The 20,665-nt window shown below is 45.1% G+C and overlaps 1 protein-coding gene across 3 annotated transcripts in view; it reads right to left on the bottom strand.

Moving 5' to 3' along the window:
- The window catches only part of SIDT2 (SID1 transmembrane family member 2), a 278,793-nt gene that overhangs the window by 6,559 nt on the left and 251,569 nt on the right, over positions 1-20,665 (bottom strand). For all 3 annotated transcript variants that reach the window (XM_069224701.1, XM_069224702.1, XM_069224703.1), the window contains 3 exons: positions 18,794-18,899; positions 18,572-18,682; positions 18,069-18,182 (listed from right to left, as the gene is read on the bottom strand). In XM_069224701.1, the coding sequence (XP_069080802.1) occupies positions 18,069-18,182; positions 18,572-18,682; positions 18,794-18,899 (331 nt within the window). The remainder of the gene's footprint in view (positions 1-18,068; positions 18,183-18,571; positions 18,683-18,793; positions 18,900-20,665) is intronic.

Genomic DNA, 20,665 nt, shown 5'->3' with positions numbered 1-20,665 from the left:
TGAGGTTCACCTTAAGTGAATAGGTTCTCAAGCACTGCCTGTCCCCTGTCTATTCTCTGTACTGAATATCAGAGAAGTGGCGCTTGATGAAAATGTATGTTGTTCGACATATTGCAGGTCTGAATATCACTTTGAGGGGCACTTCAGTGAAAAGAGTGGCTGTAGCTGCCATGACCCTAGTCGAAGGTGTTTTAACATCTGTGATCGGTCTACATGTTATATTATAGGTGTAGGAAAGTATAGTCTTTCTGGCATGGTTACCCCCACTTTTTGCCTGTTGTCAGTATGTTTTGACTGTGTACACTGGGATCCTGCCAACCAGGACCCCAGTGAGTATGCTCGTGCATTTTAAATTTGGTTGCTGGGACCACACACACCCCCCACAATTGGCATACTGGTGCCCCCATATAAGTCCCTAGTATATGGTACCCAGGGCATTGGGGCACCAGGGGTCCCCCATGGGCTGCAGCATGAATTATGCCACCCATGGGGAGCCCATGCAAAGTATCTGCAGGCCTGCCATTGCAGCCTTTGGGAAAGGGTGTATGCAACCTTTTCACTACAGGTCACTGCACCAGGTCACTGTAATTCACCCCTATGGTAGGCCAAGTGCCTGTGTGTGAGGGCACCCCTGCATGAGCAGAGGTGGCCCCACAAACTCAGGCTCCATTTTATGGACTTCTTGAGTGCGGGGATGCCATCTTACCCGTGTACTGGACATAGGTCACTACCTATGTCCAGCTACATAAAGGTAACTCCAAACCGAGGCATGTTTGATATCAAACATGTCGGAATCACACTCCAGTACTGTTGCCAGTATTGGAAGTATGATTCCATGCACTCGGGGGGGGCTCCTTAGAGGACCCCCCAGCATTGGTCCCACAAGCTTTATGGGGTTTTCCAGGCAGCCTAAGTTGCTGCTACTCCTCAGACAGGTTTCTGCACCCCCTGCTGATTGAGCAGCTCAAGCCCAGGAAGGCAGAACATAGGATTTCCTTTGGGAGACGAGGGTAACACCATCTCCCTTTGGAAATAGGTGCTAGATGGCTTCGGGGGAGGTACCTGGACCTGGTATAAGGTGTAAGTACCTTAGGTACCCACCACACACCAGGCAAGCTTTCTACAATAGGTCCTCACTATACATGAGGCAATCCACCTATCAAAACTTTCAGAAAAGCGTATCCCTATGAGACAGGCCATAAAATATGGACAGCTAATCAGGTCGACATAAGGCTTTAGCCTCTGCAGGTATTTCTTCAGTCATCACTTAATGTCAAGCAAATGAAGAGTTCTTTAAGCTACATCCTGTTGATTAGATGAAACTATTTGTTCTCAGAGGGACTATCTTTGAAGAAACACACATATGGTTCATTAAGAGTAAAGCCCTAATCTTATCTATTGTTCTCACTAAAGTGTGGGTCATCCGATAAGCTGCTTTCCAAATAGTGACGCTGGACAGATGCTCTCTGAACCAGTTCAAATGGGCTTTTGTAAGGAAATGCCTCCTTGGCATGGTTACCCCCTGACTTTTTGCCTTTGCTGATGCTAAGTTATGATTGAAAGTGTGCTGGGACCCTGCTAACCAGGTCCCAGCACCAGTGTTCTTTCCCTAAACTCTACCTTTGCTTCCACAACTGGCACAGCCCTGGCACTCAGATAAGTCCCTTGTAACTGGTACCCCGGGCACCAAGGGCCCTGATGCCAGGGAAGGTCTCTAAGGGCTGCAGCATGTCTTATGCCACCCTGGGGACCCCTCACTCGGCACATGCACTCTGCCTCACAGCTTGTGTGTACTGGAGGGGAGAAAATGACAAGTCGACATGGCACTCCCCTCAGAGTGCCATGCCAACCTCACACTGCTTGTGGCATAGGTAAGTCACCCCTTTAGCAGGCCTTACAGCCCTAAGGCAGGGTGCACTATACCACAGGTGAGGGCATTTGTGCATGGGCACTATACCCCTGCAGTGCCTAAGCAAAACCTTAGACATTGTAAGTGCAGGGTAGCCATAAGAGTATATGGTCTGGGTGTTAGTCAAACACGAACTCCACAGTTCCATAATGGCTACATTGAAATCTGTGAAGTTTGGTATCAAACTTCTCAGCACAATAAATGCACACTGATGCCAGTTTGGAATTTATTGTAAAATGCCCCCTGAATACCAATCCGACTTCTAGTGTGGGGCTGACCAGTTTCTGCCAGCCTGTCACCACCAGACGAGTTGCTGGCCACATGGGGAGAGTACCTTTGTCACTCTGTGGCCAGGAACAAAGCCTGTACTGGTTGGAAGTGCTTCTCACCTCCCCCTGCAGGAACTGTAACACCTAGTAGTGAGCCTCAAAGGCTCACCCCCTTTGCTACAGCGCCACAGGGCATCCCAGCTAGAGGAGATGCCCGCCCCTCCGGCCACTGCCCCCACCAGTAAGGACAGCCCCTAAGGTGACCTGAGGGGACCCCGGCCTTTAGAAATCCTCCATCTTAGTTTTGGAGGATTCCCCCAATAGGATTAGGGTTGTGCCCCCTCCCCTCAGGGAGGAGGCACAAAGAGGGTGTAGCCACCCTCCAGGACAGTAGCCATTGGCTACTGCCCTCCCAGACCTAAAACACCCCTAAATTGAGTATTTAGGGGCACCCCAGAACTCAGGAAATCAGATTCCTGCAATCTGAAACAAGAACAAGGACTGCTGAACTACAAGCCCTGCAGAGACGACAGAAGACGACAACTGCTTTGGCCCCAGCACTACCGGCCTGCCTCCTGACTCGAAAACCTTCAACAATCGACGCATCCAACAGAGACCAGCGACCCCTGAAGCTTCAGAGGACTGCCCTGAGCCCCAGGACCAAGAAACTCCTGTGAGCAGCGGCTCTGCTCAACAACCTGCAACAAACTTGCAACTTTTCTACAACTTTAAAGACCTCACTCTTCCCGCCGGAAGCGTGAGACTTCAAACTCTGCACCCAACGCCCCCGGCTCGAGAGCCAGAGAACCAACCCCTCATGGAGGACTCCCCGGTGACTGCGACCCCGTGAGTAGCCTGAGACGACCCCCCTGGACTCCCACAGAGACGCCTGCAGAGAGAATCCAGAGGCTCCCCCTGACCGCGACTGCCTGTAACCTGGACCAAGCACTGCACCTGCAGCCCTCAGGACCAAAAGGAACCGAACCTCAGTGCAGGAGTGACCCCCAAGCGACCCTTTGCCTAGCTGACTAGCAGGTGGTGGCTGGCCCGAGAAGCCCCCCTGTGCCCTGCCTACACCGCTAGAGTGACCCCCCTGGTCCCTCCATTGAAGCCAATACAAAACCAGACGCCTGCTTTGCACACTGCACCCGGCCGCCCCTGTGCCACTGAGGGTGTGTTTTGTGTGCCTACTCGTGTCCCCCCCAGTGCTCTACAAACCCCCCCCTGGTCTGCCCCCGAGGATGGGGTTACTTACCTGCTGGCAGACTGGAACTGGAGCACACCTCCATAGGCACCTATGTGTTTTGGGCACCTCTTGACCTCTGCACCTGACCGGCCCTGAGCTGCTGGTGTGGTAACTTTGGGGTTGCCTTGAACCCCCAACAGTGGGCTGTCTATGCCCAGGAACTGAGACTTGTAAGTGTCTTACTTACCTCACAATCTAACCAATACTTACCTCCCCCAGGAACTGTTGATTTTTGCATTGTGTCCACTTTTAAAATAGCTTATTGCAATTATAACAAAAACTGTATATGTAATTGCTCTAATTCAAAGTTCCTAACTTACCTGTGTGGGGTACCTTGCATTTTAGGTATTTACTTCAAATCTTGAACTTGTGGTTCTAAAAATAAATTAAGAAAATATATTTTTCTACATAAAAACTATTGGTCTGGAGTTAAGTCTTTGAGTGTGTGTTCCTCATTTATTGCCTGTGTGTGTAAAACAAATGCTTAACACTACCCTCTGATAAGCCTACTGCTCGACCACACTGCCACAAAATAGAGCATTAGAATTATCTAACTTTGCCACTATCTTACCTCCAAGGGGAACCCTTGGACTCTCTGCACACTATCTCTTACTTTGAGATAGTATATACAGAGCCAACTTCCTACAGCTTTTTTATGAGATCTGTAATGCCTGTATTAAATGCCAAATATGTGGCAAGCCTTATTGTTGATGGAAATGCTCTGAACATGCCTCTCTTGTTTTGAATGTCAAAATATAGATAACAAAAGTATCATCTGACATTATTATCATGGCTTCAATATACTTCATAAAAATGGATGTATATTTTCTATTTCTACATCGAATGGGGAAGATATTTTGTAAACAATATGTAAAACACCATACTTTTGCCAGAAGTTGTTAAGGCCAATACATTCTGGTTCTCATGTACTCCTCTTATTCTTGAAAAAGGCAATCATGGCTCATTTACCTTTGGTAACATTGTATTAGTCAGTTGTTTTGAGACATTTACAAAAGAATACTTAAGACTTGCGATTGCCAATTTAAAAGATATAGGGGGTGATTCTCACTCTGGCGGGCGGCGGAGGCCGCCCGCCAGAGTTCCCCCCTCCAAAATACCGCTCTGCGGTCGAAAGACCGCTGAGGGTATTTTGGGTTTTGCACTGGGCTGGCGGGCGACCGCCAAAAGGCCGCCCGCCAGCCCAGTGCAAAACACCCTTCCCACGAGGACGCCGGTGGGGCCCTCTTACGGGGGCCCCTGCAGTGTCCATGCCATTGGCATGGGCACTGCAGGGGCCCCCAGGGGCCCCACGACACCCTATACCGCAATCCTGTTCCTGGCGGGCGAACCGCCAGGAACAGGATGGCGGTATGGGGTGTCAGAATCCTCCATGGCGGCGCAGCGAGCTGCGCCGCCATGGAGGATTCATTTGGGCAGCGGAAAACCGGCGGGAGACCGCCGGTTTTCCGCATCTGACCGCGGCCAAACCGCCGCGGTCAGAATGCCCTGCGGGGCACCGCCAGCCTGTTGGCGGTACTCCCGCCAACCCTGGTGACCCCCATAATTAGGCTGATGGGGCACCATCGAGGGAAGATCCAATTTTGGGTCTGTGTCCATGTTACAACTTCATAACATAAGCTCTTACTGTAGATGGGGCTCTAGCTGACAGAAATTTCCTTATACAGTCTTCTGAAAGATCTAGATGGTTATGTTATAAGTCTTGATGAGCCACCCATCACCTGCATGCATAGTGAATTTTGATTGATTATTTACTTGTTGTCCTTGGTGTCAGAAATGGGGTCTCTAGTTGGCAGTCAGTTTACATCCTGCCCAAGTAGGGACCCTCACTCTAGTCAGAGTAAGGTAGATACACAGCTCAGATAACCCCTGCTTACCCGCCTTGGTAGCTTGGCACAAGCAGTCAGGCTTATGTCAGAGGCAATGTGTAAAAGTATTTGTACATACACACAGTAACACAGTGAAAACACCACAAAAGGACCCCATTCCAGTTTAGAAATATAGCCAGTATATATCAAAATCAAACAAGACCAAAACGACAACAATCCAACATACACAAGGAAATATATACTTTTAAAATTTAAGGGTATTAATCCTGAGAAATCAGTGGTTGTATCCTTATGTACCTTGGATGCATCAAAAACAAAGATGATGCGGGCTACAAAGGAGGTGATGCGTCAGAAAAGCAAGTGTTGCATCGATTATTTTCATAGTAGATAGGCGATGTGTGGATTATTTTCCGACCCAGCTGACTATGCTATGTCTTTTCCTACCCAGCTGGCGAAGCATGGATTCATTTCCCGCTGGACAACGATGCATCGATTCGAGGTTGCACAGTCAATGGAGAAAAATGGCACCCAAGGAAATCCAGAAAATCCAGATGCACAGCAACAATAGATACGCGCTGAAGCAGGCAATGCGTCGATTTCGCAGCCGGGCATCAAGCACTGCGTCGATTCTTCTGCTGCAATGGCTCCAGGTTGTAAGCTTCCACTTCTAAGGGCCCAGGGACTGAATTTGGAACCATTTAGCAAGTCAGGACTCACAGCAACAGAGCCCAGGCACTGGCAGTCGAAGTCTTTGATGTCCCTGAGACTTCACAACAGGAGGTGATCTCAGTTCAAGCCCTTGGAGAACCTTGGAAAGCAGGATGTAGAAAGCAAAGTCCAGTCCTTTCACTCCCAGAACAGAAGCAGCAAGCCGGCATAGCAAAGCAACAGTCAGAGTGGCAGTTCCTCCTACAGCATCCAATTCTTCTTCCTCTTAGAATGTCCTCAGACCAGAAGTGTTCTGAAGTAGGGGGGTCAGTAGTTCAATACTTATACTCATTTCTGCCTTTGGAGTAGGCATACTTCAAAGGAAAGTATTTGTAGTGCATATGACCCTGCCTCTCCCTTCCCTGGGCCTAAACACACTCTAGGGGGTTGGAGACTGCTTTGTGTAAAGACAGGCACAGCCCAATTCAGGTGCAAGTGTCAGCTCCTCTCTCCCACTCCAGCCCAGGAAGACTCATCAGGATATGCAGGACACACCTCAGCTCCCTTTCGGTTCCTATCTAAAGCGAATTCACAAGCAACTCAACTGTGTATTCAGCAGCCAGGCAGAGGTACAGAATGGTTAAGCAAGAAAATGTACACTTTCTAAATGTGCCATATTCAAACTTACAACTTAAAAGCCAACTTTATGAAAAGATGTACTTTTAAATAGTGAGTTCAGAGACGTCAAACTCAACATCTCTAATTGCTCTCAATGGGAAGCCAATGGAAAACTGCACCTAAACGATATTTCAAGGCAATCCCCATATTAACCTACAGGAGAGATAGGCGTTTCAGAAGTGAAAAACAAATTTAGCAGTATTTCACTATCAAGACAGATAGAACTCACTAGTACATGTCCTAGCTTTTAAATACACTGCACCTTGCCCATGGGGCTGCCTTGGGCCTACTTTAGGGGTGACCTACAAGTAGTAAAAGAGAAAGTTTGTACCTGGTAAGTGGGGATACTTGGCACATTGAATTAGCAGTACAAAACTTCAAACACAGACACTGCAGTGGCAGGTCTGAGACAGGTTTACAGGCCTACTCGTTTGGGAGTCACTGTTAGTGCTGCAGGCCCACTAGTAGCATTTGATTTAGAGGCCCTGGGTGCACATAGTGCACTTTACTAGGGACTTACCAGTAAATCAAATATGCCAATCATGGATAAACCAATCACCAATCAATTTAGACAGAGAGCACTTGCACTTTAGCACTGGTCAGCAGTAATAAAGTACCAGAATTCTAAAACCGGCAAAAACAGATCAGAAAAAAATTGGCGGAAGAAGTCAAAATGTGCAAATAGGGCCATTTTCAACACTTAGCGACAACAGTGGCTCTGGATTGAACTAAATAGGAATCTGGACTAACATGTCAAATAACTCCATGGACTGGTCTTGTTCACTCATGCTGGAACAACAAGGCTGACTGTGTAAGACTCCTTCCTTATTTTGCTTAAGGCTGTGGAAGGTTCCCTCATTATCTTGCATTAGACTCTGAGGACCGGTAATAAAGGAGGAGAAACCTACAGAAACTCTCTGCTCCAGTCATTGAGAACGTGTCCCCTTTACAGACTCTTGTAAGGCCAGCTGCTTGTGAATTTTGGACAACTGACTTTTTGGGTTGTCACAAACATGACTCTTTGAGGCTTCTCCAATGGCAACATATTAGAACTACCTAACACCTTTTCCCCACTTGTGTTGTCATGACCTCTGTCAGCAGCCAACATCCACACTGTTATTTTTGAACTCCTGAAACTTGCTGACACATCTATGTTGTATTTTAGTGCCCATTTCAGATAGCCACTGTGCTTCCAACAACAGCTGGAGCGATCTAATTCTTTATGCTTCGTATACATAAAACATAGTTGCACTGGACATCCGGATTACACCTTGAGCATGACTCATTTTCGATAGAAAAGGTTTGCGAACAAGTCCGAAAACCATGTGTTCCAGCAGACTGATGTGTAATATTGTCTCCTATTTCATCCAGACTCAGTTCACATTAAGATTGCTTTCTTATCAGGGAGGCATTTATTGTGAGAACCGTCTGAGTATTAGGAGATGCTAGGCTTTGACCCTTGAAACACTTCTCTCTGTTCATCCACATTGTAAGAATTCTTCAGTTGCCACGACTGAAATGATATTGTGCAAGCTTCTATTTATCTGCTGTCACCACATGTTTAGTGGCTCCTCAATAGCCCTCATTTGATTAAAACATAGGGGCAGCCATACAATACAGTATGATATGCTTTCTAAGATATCTTTGATCTTTCTCACTACTGTCAGTGTTTTGGAATGAATATGAGTCGCTGGACATTAACTTTAAATTGATCTCAAACAACAGAAACACTCTTCCTTCCACTGTAAAATTCAGACAGAAAATCAATTATCTGAGCGATTAGGGGGCGGTGGGGCACACTTCCTCATGTTGATTGCAAGACACAGACCTGACTCACAAGGCTGACTGACAGAACCACTTGCCGAGCATGGTTGAACTTCAATGCTTGCCACCGCACAGCAGATGGACTTGGGATTATCCTAAATATTCATCCAAATATTTTCAGCGTCATCATAAATTCATCAGTGTGAGCGATATTATAATGGTGATTTCGGCTTGTTTTGTTAATCCCTATTTAAGGATCAGCTTCTTAAATGATTTATGTGAGCACACTGATGAATGGGCTTCTAACCCGAAATGCATTGAGATATTGTCTTGAATGCACAACTGCATATGAAAATGGTATACTGACTTTTGATATGGCTAATCTACAGTAGAAGGCCTAGGCCGGCCCTTGGCAATGTAAGGGTTAGAACATGTTCTGTAACCTAGAGTGGAGCACTAAACGTGCTCTCGTAGTGGGTCAAGGATTATTGTCCAAGTCCACTAGACAACCGGGGATTTTTTTTTATTTTTGTATTTTTTTTTTATGGTGGTGATGGCTGCCCACAATGCTCATGGCCATGCCCGCACCCTAAACAAATGGGAATTAAAGTCTTTCTGACCCCCTCCCCTGGGGACAGACAAGGCACTAGTCCCCAATCTGTCCCCAGGAAAGGATTGGGCGGGGGGGGCACAAAGGCCACTAGGCAGTAGGGATTCTTTTTTTTTCAGAAAAGTCTAGGGGCTGCCCAGAATGGGCATGGCAGTGCCCCCACCCCACAAAAAATTAGTACAGTCTTTCTGTCCCCTGTGGACAGATGGGAGTTATTATCCCCGATCCGCCTCCTGACAGGGGTGGGAGGGGGGTCAGAAAGCCCTCTAGACACCACAGAATTAATAATATTTTTATAAAAGAGCGATGGGGCTGCCCACCATTGGAATGGCCATGCCCCCACTCCCAAATAAATGGAGACAAAGTGTTTCTGCCCCCCTGGGGAATATAAGGGAATGGTAATTGATCTGCTCCGGCTTCGGGGAGCAGAGAGCCCAGTAGGCATCAGGGATTATTTTTTCTTAAAGAAAGGTCTAGGGGTGGGGGCTGCCCAGAAGGGGCATGGCAGTGGCCCTATCCCTCCAAAAAATAGGCACAGTCTTTGTGCCCCTCCTCTCAGGCAGAAGGGGCTAATTACCCTTGATCTACACCCCCAGGGGGCAGAAAGCGTACTCAACACTATGGAATATATATATTTATTTTTTTAAAAGAGGGGTGGGGGCTGCCCTCACCTCAAATAAATGGTGACACAGTCTTTCTGCTCGCTGGAGGCCTGACTGGGGTAATTACCCCCAATATACACCCTTGGGCGGCAGACAGCCCACTAGATGCCAGTGAAGAAAACAAAAGAATTGAGGGGTGGGGCTGCCCACCACCATGGGCGTGATTATTCCACCATACCAACTGAAGGGGGCAACAGTATTTCTGCCCCCCGTGGACGAACGCATCTCATCCCAATGGTGAGCAAGAGGACATTTGACTCTTTAGGGTGTTGATTTTACTTGTAGGCCAGGAGGACTTGGCTAACTCCCAATATCATCCCACTTGCAATAATGAACAGCTACACTTTTTATGCGTGGGTAGACTGCAACCTTTAAAAACCTACCAGAACCAAACACTTTTGAAAACTAGACATCTGGGGGAGTCCAGAGTGGGGTGCTTCACATGCACCCCACACCATTTTCTTACACATTTCTGTGAGGAAAACATTTGGAATCTGTTGGAGCCACACATTTCTTACCACACAGGACCTCCCCCTCCCCCCCCAATCTTCCCAAAAAAATGATACCTCGCTTGTATGGGTGGGCCAAGAGACCTTGACACAAAAGGCACTACGTCGAGAGATCAAAAATAGGGGCAACTATGGGATTTGGGGCCATGCTCGGCTGCTACCCATGGAAACCTACCAACCACAGACAGTTTTAAAAGGTAGACACCCAGGGGATTCCAGGGTGGTGTGTCTTGTGTGACACTCATGATGTTTTCTTACCCACAATGCCCTGTAAACCTCCAACTTTCCCTGAAGTCATGCATTTTGCTTATGGAAACTTACAGAATCTACAGGAATCCACAAAATTTCTACCGTCCAGCATTGCCGCAACTGTGCCATCATGGATTCCCCTACGTGCCTAGTTTAAAAAAATGTACAGGTTGGCTAGTTTTCCACAGGTGCCGACTGATCTAGGGTCTAACATCTAGAGCTACCCACTCTGGAAAGAGGGTCAGTTTTTGGTGACAAAATGTGATGCATCCATGTTGCGTTTTAGGCCGTTTCCTGTTGCGGGCACTATGTCTACCAACACAAGTGAGGTACCATTTTCTTTTTTTTAAATCGAGAAACTTGGGGAAATGCCAAGTGGAAGAAAATGTGTTGCTCCCCACAGATTCCAGAACTTTTCATCAAAGAAATGTGAGGAAAATTATTTTTTAGTTAATGTTAGGGGTTTTCGGAGGATTCTGGGTAAACAAAACGTGATGAGAGCCACACAAGTCAGCCTGCCCTGGGTACCTTTAGATGTCTAGTTTTAAAAAATGTACAGGTAGGCTAGATTTACCTAGGTGCTGGCTGAACTAGGGTAAAAAATCCAGAGCTATCCACATTGGAAAAAGAGGAACGTATTCAGTGGAAAAATGTGATGCAACCATGTTACGTTTTTGGGCTATTTCTGGTTGCGAGCACTAGGCCTACCCACAAAAGTGAGCGATCATTTTTTTTAATTGGGAGAATTGTGGGAGCATAGAAGAGTAGAACATTTGCTATTAGTATAGAATATTAGAACATTTGTTATTATCAATTAGGTTTTGCTGCATTTGTGCCTTTCAAACGTAATCAATGTATAAGAAACATGACCTTTTGAAAAATACCCTCCAAATCATACACTAGTACTGGCAACCACATATTCAGAGATGTAGTAACAACCACTGCTCCTAAACACTATACCTTATGCTCATTTCAGAAATACAAACGTTTCCTTGATATCAATTTTTCACTCTGACTATTGGTGTACACTCGGTACTAAATCAAAAACATTGTACGGTGGAGCTTAGTTGTTTGCTCTAGGTTCTTGGAGAACCTACATATATCCATGACCAGAATGGTCTAGCGGGCGTAATGGTATATTGCTTTTGTTAATCGGCTATTGTGACAAAAAAGTTACAGATGAAAACATTGTCAAAAATGACAGTTATTTTTCTACTCATTTTCAATATTTCTTTCTTTATTTTTTTGTAAAACTGTTTTTATTGGATTTTAAGTGGTACGTGAAACATTACACTGTGTTACAGTAAGCCATCAATAGGTACTTGCTATAGAATAGTACAGAGTAGTAAACATTTTACCTTAACTGCTTATTACATAGCATTAGGAGGTGTTTCATATTTAATCGCTGAATTAGTATTGCTACCAATGCACTACATTGTAATATAGTAATCATCCTAGAAAGGAAAAAACACAATATATAAATGTATCTTCCAAAACTACTAGACAAGTATAGCATGGAGCGGACAAATGTAACAGGTCCAAGGGAGGGGAGGGGACCTCGTTCCGGGGGTGGGCAACCCATCTTACACCTGGAAGAGGTGAAGTGCTCGAACGCGGGGTGGCAAGAGAACAGAGGCAGGCCTCTCGAGAGAAACACGCCAGCGATCCCCAAATAGAATCAAAGAAGCTTGTCCTAATATTGTCAAAAATGTCTGCCATGCGCTCTATAGCAAGAGCCTTCCAGAGTCGCTAGTGCCATTATGACATAGATGAGGCTTCGGGTTTCTTCCAAGCTGTCGCTAGGGCCATTCTGGCAGCTCCTAGGCACAATCAAAGTCTAGAACTATCTCCCATTGTCTGATGTTTCAAGGAAATATCACAGATACCCAACAGGACACACTACGGGCTGGTAGGAATTGGGTAGCCCATGATTTCTTTTATTTGTGATAGTATTTCTTTAAAGTATGGACGAGTAGTTGGGCAATCACATCAAATATGTCCAAAATCTCCTTGTAGCCCACACCCCCTCCAGCAAGCATTGAAAGTGTATGGGACGATCTTTGCAAGTTTTACTGGCTATAGATACCAATCATAAAGGAGCTTCTAGTGCATCTCTCTCAAGCCCATGGAGCGAATTAATTTAGAAATGTTGCAGTAGAGCGTGCGCCATTGCTTATCACGGATAGTGGAGGTCAACACTTGTTCCCAAAACATTACATTTCGTGGGTGGGCAGGGGAGGGGTGGAGTGGTGAGACATCAACAATGTATAGAGAGTAGAGATGCAGCCCCATGCAAAGACTTCCTGGCGAACAAACTGCTCAACGGGAAGCAGCTCTTTAGTTCCAGCTAAGCTGTAGAAGCCAGCGTTTCAACTGTGTGTAGTGAAATATTTCTGAAGAGGTTAGGTTAAAGTCACAGAAGCAATTTTCAAATGTCAGGATGTGTTCACCATGGAACATGTCAGCTAACGTCAAACACCCTCCCTCGCGCCATTTATCAAAGGGCCCTGGAATTTGCGCTTGAGTGGGGGGGGAAGGCTGCAGTATAGTGTACAGGAGTGTGTGTTGAGTGAAAAAATGTCAGGCCAGATGCTTTAGTTACTGTGTCCCACACTTTGAGAGGGGTGGCTGTGGGTGGTCTATTTTAGGTTTCCAGGCAATAGCACAACAATGTGCGCTCGACTGCTGCGCAGTCCATATGAAGCCAAAGTTTATCTGAGGACACAAGGGACCATTCAGAAAAAATACAAAGCTGCGCAGCCCTATTATATGTAAGAAAGTCCAGCAAAGCCAGTCCTCCCCCTTCTTTCGGAAAGGTCAGAACCCTAAAAGAGAGTCGAGCCCTGCATCCCTGCAATATAAATTTGGTGATGATCGAGCTGACCTCAGTGAAGAAGTCTCTGTGGACCCCGACTGGGAGGCCCTGAAACAGATAAAGTATACGAGGGAGCACTGTCATCTTAATCGCGTTTACCCATCCTATCCAGGTAAGGTAGAGTGGTGTTCATCGCTTGAGACCTGCCCGAAGGCGACAAAGTAGAGGAGGATAATTTGTTTTGTAAAGAACTGAGACAATGGGTGTCAGCTGCATGCCTAAATGTAATTTCTTACTTAGCCCAAGGTAACAGTGTAATAGCAGCTATCCGCTCCATTTCGGGTGGGTTGATCCTTACGTTAAGCATATACTATTTTGGAGATAGACCTTAAAGCCCAAAAATGATTCGGATCTGTGAAGTTCCACCTGAAGAGGTCGGAGTGAGGTTAGGGGAGGAGAGATGGTGAGCAACACATCGCCCACAAACAGCGAAACTTTGTGTAATTTGGAGCCAACGTGGATCTCCTGGATATTGGCATGCAGTTTGCCTGCCAGGGGCTCAATACTATGAGGAAATAGAAGGAGGGAGAGGGGACACCCTTGTCTAGTCCTTCTGGTCAGTGCAAAAGAAATCGGAAACTGTGCCATTAAGTATAACCCTTGTCTGAGGACCTGAGTAATTGCTCGTTGTCATGGCTACAAGGCAAAAAGTAAAGCCAAAATAGCGGTGTGTAGCTTCTAAAAATGTCCACTCCACATGACTGAAGGCCTTCTTGGTGTTAAGCGTCAGCAGGAGTGCCGGGATGTTTGTCTTCGACACCGTTTCTATAAGATGGACAACCCATCTCAAGTTATCATGGGTTTGGCAGCCTTTAATAAATCCGGACTGGTTGGGGTGAATTCATTTGAGCAAAACATCTTCCAGTCTGTTGGCTAATATTTTAGTATATATTTTCGCATCCGGATTTTACAAGGCAATAGGTCTGTAGGAAGAGCATGCTTTAGGGTTTTTCCCAGGTTTGGGGATGACTGTGTAGGGCCTCCCCCATTGAGGCTGTTAGTGTCTACATCTCAATAATCATAATGTAAAGATCAGTCAGATAATGAGTCAGGTCAAAGCTAAACATTTTGTAGAAATGGGTCATCAGACCCAGGCGATTTGTGCAGTTTAAGAGAACCAACAGCTGCCTTCAATTCCTCTCGTGTAATGGGGGATATTAGATACTCATTAGTTTCTAGTGAAATTACTGGCAAGTCTGCCGGTTCGAGGCAAGTAAGTCGTTCTTGCGGGTTCTGGGATTCACAAGCCTATAGGCGTTTATAAAAATCTCTAAATAACCTGACCTTTTCCACATTTGAGTGATGCACCACCTCCGCTTCGTCCTTCAACTGGCCAAAGTATTCCCTTGTTTATTTCATCTTCAATTGTCTCACTAATGGGGGACCTATTTTGTGCCCTTTTTTGTAGGTAGTTCTCATTAGTCGTAAGAGTGTAGTCTCTGTTCTGTTAGCATAAATAGCTCGCATTTTGCCTTTCAGGGATGTAATTTTCCTTTGTAGGGTAAATGATGGTAAGGCCTTGTGAGCCTTTTCAGCCTCTGCTAACTCTTCTTATAAAGTTTGCCACTCTTTGGCCCTTTGCTGATCTAGAGTAGCCACTAAGGAGATACATCTGCCACGTATAACTGCCTTGAAAGTGCCCCAGGTCATAGAGTGTTAAGTGTCATTTAGGGGGCTGAGTTGAAAGTATTCCCTGATGGCATTCGTAAGTTCATCTCGTAGAGGACGGTCTCCAGTAAGAACGTTATGGAAATACCAACTGCAAAATCTAGGACCAAGCGTGGGCCAGTCAAATATAACCTCCAGCGGCACATAGTCAGAGACGACAACAGGGCGAATAGTCGCAGCAGCTCAGCGTAAAGGCAGGCTTAGGAAAATATGTTAAATTCTAGAGTAGGACCTGTGGGAATGAGAAAAGAAGGTGTAGTCCTTTATGGTGGGTTGGAAGGATCTCCATGCGTCAATCAGACCTAACTGAGAAAGGGTAGATTTAATTGTCTTCGTACAAATCCCTGTGCTCTGCGGGGGTGAGTAGTATCCAAGGTAGGGACCCATATCATATTTTAATCACCAAAGAGGAGTATTTCGCCTTCAGCAAAATCCCCCAATGTAGCGAGGAATGTCTGAAGAAATTGGAGTTGACCAGAGTTAGGGGCATATAATGTGGCAAATGTACTGATCCTGCCTCTGAGACGACCCTTGCCCAGCAACAAAAATCTCCCCTCTTTGTCAGTCTTACTGCCCTCAGGTTGAAAATGTGACGAATGGTGAAAGAGTAAAGCTACCCATTGTGTTTTGTAGTAGTGGAATATTTATATATGAGGGGGTATAGTTTGAGGTGAAGTTGATGGTCTTCCCCCGTTTAAGGTGTGTTTCTTGTAAAGCAACAATATCAAAGCAATGGTCCCCTAGATATTTAAAGAACTGTGCCTGCTTGTTAGGGGAGTTTAACCCCTTTACATTCCACATCAAGTGTCATATTAGTACGTCAGAGTGGATTGTATAGAGTCAGCACAACTGTTGTGGAATCTGTGTCCCTCCCACAATCTTGGATCAGGACACATAGGAACAAGAGTTTGATTAGGTTCTGAGGATGGAGACAGACTTCCCGGCCTGGAGGTACATGTTGCGTTGCATGACTCCACACAATGGGAGTGGTGGGACGAAGGGGAGCTGTACTTCGATTTCATGTGTTTTTTTTTTAATTCTTCGACCTACCCGATTATCTGGACTTCAGTAGTGATTAGGTTCTGAGATAAGCCTCGGAAACAAGACTGAGCATCTTTCTTGTGTTTATGTTCTGCAATATATAGTTTGGCTTTGCACTGTAAATGGTCTTTTTATTCGTCTTTGCACACTTGTCGCACAGCACTGAGTCATGTTTGAAGCCAAAACAACAGAGATAGACCTCATGGGTGCCGATCACCGACATTTGATTGTGGCATTCTTTACAAGGTTTAAACACTGTGGTTTGGGGAAGGGGCATGTCTCTTGCACACTGTAAAACAATTTGGAAAATGTTCTGTCAGAACCTGACCGATGAGGGAGTGAACTATGGATCAGCATTAGATGTTGCAGAGAGAAATGAAATGACAGTGCATGGAGATGGCTCTTATGTAAGGGCCCCAACGTCACTTCCTGGGGGGACAGACCCGACAAGGAGTTGCACAATGCCTACTGAAAAGAGAGGGAGTTGCTATGAAAATCTTTTGGATAGATTCTGGAGCCGGGGGCTTATCACAAGGAGGGGGGGATCGGCGGTTACAAATATTAATCAGAAATGTTATTTGGTGTTGTCCCTTTTCCAGTTATCCCAGTGAAATAACTCGGCTGTTCAAGCCTAACGCAACAACAGCTCAACAGAACTTCATGAAATATGTCTTATAGTCCATGCATACTTTTAATGCATGCCTCTTTATAAAAGGGTGAAATTAAGCTCAGTCATTGGAAATGTCTTAGCAGAATTACATGCTTATGTGTTATCTTTAGCTGCATTCATATAAACTAAAATCACACGACTTCCGTAACAATAAAAAAAATAAGGGCTTATCATTACAAAACTGTAAACTTACTTATAATCAATACAGTAAAGGATTGTAAGGTTGCTCGACTATGAAGGTTCTGAAATTCACTAGTTAAAGAACCCAATCAATATTATCTCCCTCATGCCACTGCATGGATCAAAACTACACATCCACTACAGACAGCCTACAAAAAACTACAGATCCACGATTGGTAAAGGCGATGTGTAAATATCCTAGCAGACGTAGTTCATGATTTTAGAACTTGTTAACTCTTTACTTCCTCCCTATGCAAGAATTTTGAGGGATGTGCATGCTAGTGTTCACACAAGTAAATACAGGGAACAAAAAAGGGTAGACATTCTTTAGTGTGGTGAGCTACCATTGACTGGCTAATACAAGATTTTGGACAGATGTCCTCAGGCTATCGATCAGATGAAAGATCACTGAAAAATGTTGTTTGAAGCTCAGAACCAACGTAATGCAGTCATGTAAATAACTAATGTTTCAACCCTTTCAAGAAATGGGTGACACCATACCAGCAGCTCTGTAACCAGTGTACTTGTGGCTAATTGTCTGGGAGAGAAGCTTAATCTGCTGTGAAATGCTGATCAAATCTTATTTAAGAGGCAGAGCTACAGCATGAAATAAGAATATTACAGCTGGATATTTTACTCATGTGTTGGTGCTTCCATGCAGCTGTAAAAATTGCAGATCCGAAATCAAGTTGCTTGCGTGCTTCCAACAGAGGATAACTACAAATTCATATTGAAAGGACAGGTCATGGGCTTCATTAGTTTGAAAAAAGGCATAGAAGGTTAGAGTTTTTACTATGAACCAACCATCTGTGCTTGTGAATGCCAAGGTTACCAAAACTTAGTTCCACCTCAGATTCTTTTTCATCCCTTCTTTCTCCATTTGCCATTGTTTTTCTATCTTTACCTTTGTCCATCCTTCTCCATTTTATGTCCTTCACCCTCTTGTCGCGAGTCAAAGTCTGATGATAAAAAATAAGCCCCATTCCCAAAAGAAATTGTCGGTGCCCACCACTGCCACTAGGCAGGGCCTATGACGAAGTCTGTAAGGTTATAATGAATCCACTACTTCAAAAATACATTGAGCATGTATTTATATTATAAGACTCCAAGAATCTGCTAGTCCATATGCACCATCAAGTTCTAGTTTAAAATAGATACATCTGCAATTCTGAAGCAAAATATGGAACCATAATATATAATCTTCACAAGGCTGTGGATATACTGCCTTGACAGACCCACTCACCAGGAAGGAACCAAACATAGCAATGGAGGACAGGAAATGCCAAATGTCGTGGTCATCAAAAAAGTTGAGAAGGATGCAGTCTCTGTTGTGTTCTCGAGATTCAGCTGGAGTTTTCTATAAAAAAGAAGAGAAAGAGAGGTGACTGGAAATAACAGCAGGCGGTCTCACAAATTCTTGAGATACTCATAACTCCGAAAAGGAGTCATCATCTATCGCTTCATCATCCCCAATAGGGAAGCAAGTGCTAACAGATTTTTGAATTACGATAAATACAGACAATAGAAAGTGCAAGGCCATGCGTAAGTGTATATTTGCCCAGCTATGAAATGGTTAAGGGGAACTATTTTGTAAATGTGGTTTAATTTCAAAACTATTTAATAGCCTGGGCTCTGGTCATAAAGACTACTGGTTAGTGTTCCCACATTATATTATGTCAGTTGCAGGTTTACCTGTGAATTCCTCACTGTAGTGCGGGACATCGCCTAACTACAGCTGGTACTCACCTGCCAGGTGCTCAGGCCTTGGAAGAAGAAAAAGAGAGCAAAGCCCCACACCACGGAGGTGCATATGATGCACATGGAAGGGATGAATGTTATCCGCTCACCGCTGCGAAGCTGTAGGTGGGAGAGAAAGAGCAGACGTGCTTCTATCTCCTAATGCTTTAAACATTCCTGTCTGATGCTGTATCTAACCAATATTTGTATTAAGACAAAGTAAAAACTCACCTTCATGATGATGTAGAACGCAAAGTATAGGAGCAGATTGCAGATCCCAATCGCCAGCAGATAAGAGGCAAAATCATTTGGCCTAAAGATAAGCCCATAAGCAGCTCTGGGGGAAAAAAATAGGAATTCTGTGAGACTATGTAAAGGCTACCATTCTCAAATCTATCAAAATCTCATCCTCTTTTTGTTACACAGTGCTTGTGAATCCCCAATGGCAGGCTGGCTGACACTTTTAATCATCTTAAGCACCCTTGTAAGTTTTTTCTTAACAGCAGGGCTTGATGGAGATCAGGATCACTAGGTTTTAGTATAGCCTGCATGTAATACTGCTACAGTCAGCTTGTCTTCAGTCCTGTCTTTCCTCTTGCTGTATGGTTATTTTCTGTTACACGACTTTTCTAATTTTGTTACTGGCTTGGTCTCCACACACCTGTTGTAGCTTTATTTCTGCAAATAAAAACTTACTAATAAGAATCCTTTGCTAGAATACATATCATGAGCCCTTGTTTAGTTAACGCCCTAGTGCTGAGAGAGAGCCATCCTCTACTATGTTGAGCATGTCAGGAGTAGGCAAATGTGGCTGCTAAAACCGAGGCTGAGGGAAAGCCAGGAGAGGTACATAGCTTCCCCAGTGTTCCGCCACAGATGAACATGTTACTTACCTTAGGTAATGGTCTTTCTCATGGACATAGGAGCTCATAGAGATTCCTTAAGTGTACAACAGTGGCAGGTGTCAGAATGAATCTAGCAATTGTGTTGCCAGTCGTCCTGAACAGCATCACATGGGAGGACTATAAGAGATGTGGATCACGCATATAAGGTTCATGAGCACAGGTGAATACTTATGTTTGGTAACGCTCTTTCTGGTAGAGAATCTATCTAGCTGAGATTCCTCACGTTTTGAATACTCCCCAGGCATAAGACTGAATCAGGAAACTTGTCAGCAGTAACTCTGCATCCTGAAAGGTGGAGACTTCCGTCTCCAAACCAACACTGTTCCGCTTTGGAAATCATGAGCTGGGCCTATACTGGTGCCACTCCTGCGCAATGAGGTCAGTTACCTTTCATGACTGTCCATGCTCCCAGACGCAGAGCCCCAAAAGCAAATCAGTAAACATTTCTAGACTTGGTATCTTATTAAGGTCCAGATTCAAATCAAAGAATGGGGGGGATAGGAGGGTCAGTGAGGAAACTGCAGCTACAGTCTCTACCAGAAAGAGTGCTATCGAAGGAAAGCAACTTATTTGTGGAGACTTCTAGCTGTAGATTCCTCATCTTTTGAATAGATACCAAATCCGTACCTATCTAGAGGTGGGTTTGTGAATGGACTAGAACCAGAAAGTCTTGCAGTACCTAGCGGGCAAAATGCCCCTCTTGCCAAACCTCTTTGTGAATGTATGGAGGGACATCCACATAGCTGCCTGAAAAATGTCTAGGATAGTGGCTCCAAGTAGTATTGCAGTGGTGGCCCAGGTAGAATGAGGAATCTGTCTTTCTGAAGGCTGATTCTTAGCCAGTGCCCAGCAGATCATTATACAGAGCACCATCCAGTGGGAAATGGTTTTCTTCTGCACTGCCTTACCTTTTCTCGCTCCAGAGAAACCAAAAAATAACTTATCCACCAGGTGCTCTTTGGTACAATCAATGTAGAAATTCTGCACTCCTTTGGGGACCAAGCAGTGGAGTCTCTCCTCCTCCTCAGAAAGGTAAGGTGGAAAACAACATATGCAGGATGATGGTTTGACCGATGTGAAAAGGTGTCATTACTTTCAGCAGGAAGGATACCAGGGTCTGCAGACTGAAATGAAGAAGGTAGTGTATGGTAAAGCTCACTCACGCGCCGTGCTGAGCTGATGGCTACAAGGAACACAG

The sequence above is a fragment of the Pleurodeles waltl genome, chromosome 3_1, assembly GCF_031143425.1.
Source record: "Pleurodeles waltl isolate 20211129_DDA chromosome 3_1, aPleWal1.hap1.20221129, whole genome shotgun sequence".
Lineage (NCBI taxonomy): Eukaryota > Metazoa > Chordata > Amphibia > Caudata > Salamandridae > Pleurodeles > Pleurodeles waltl.
Note: the sequence above shows the minus strand (reverse complement) of the source record. Positions and strands in the feature narration are given on the sequence as shown.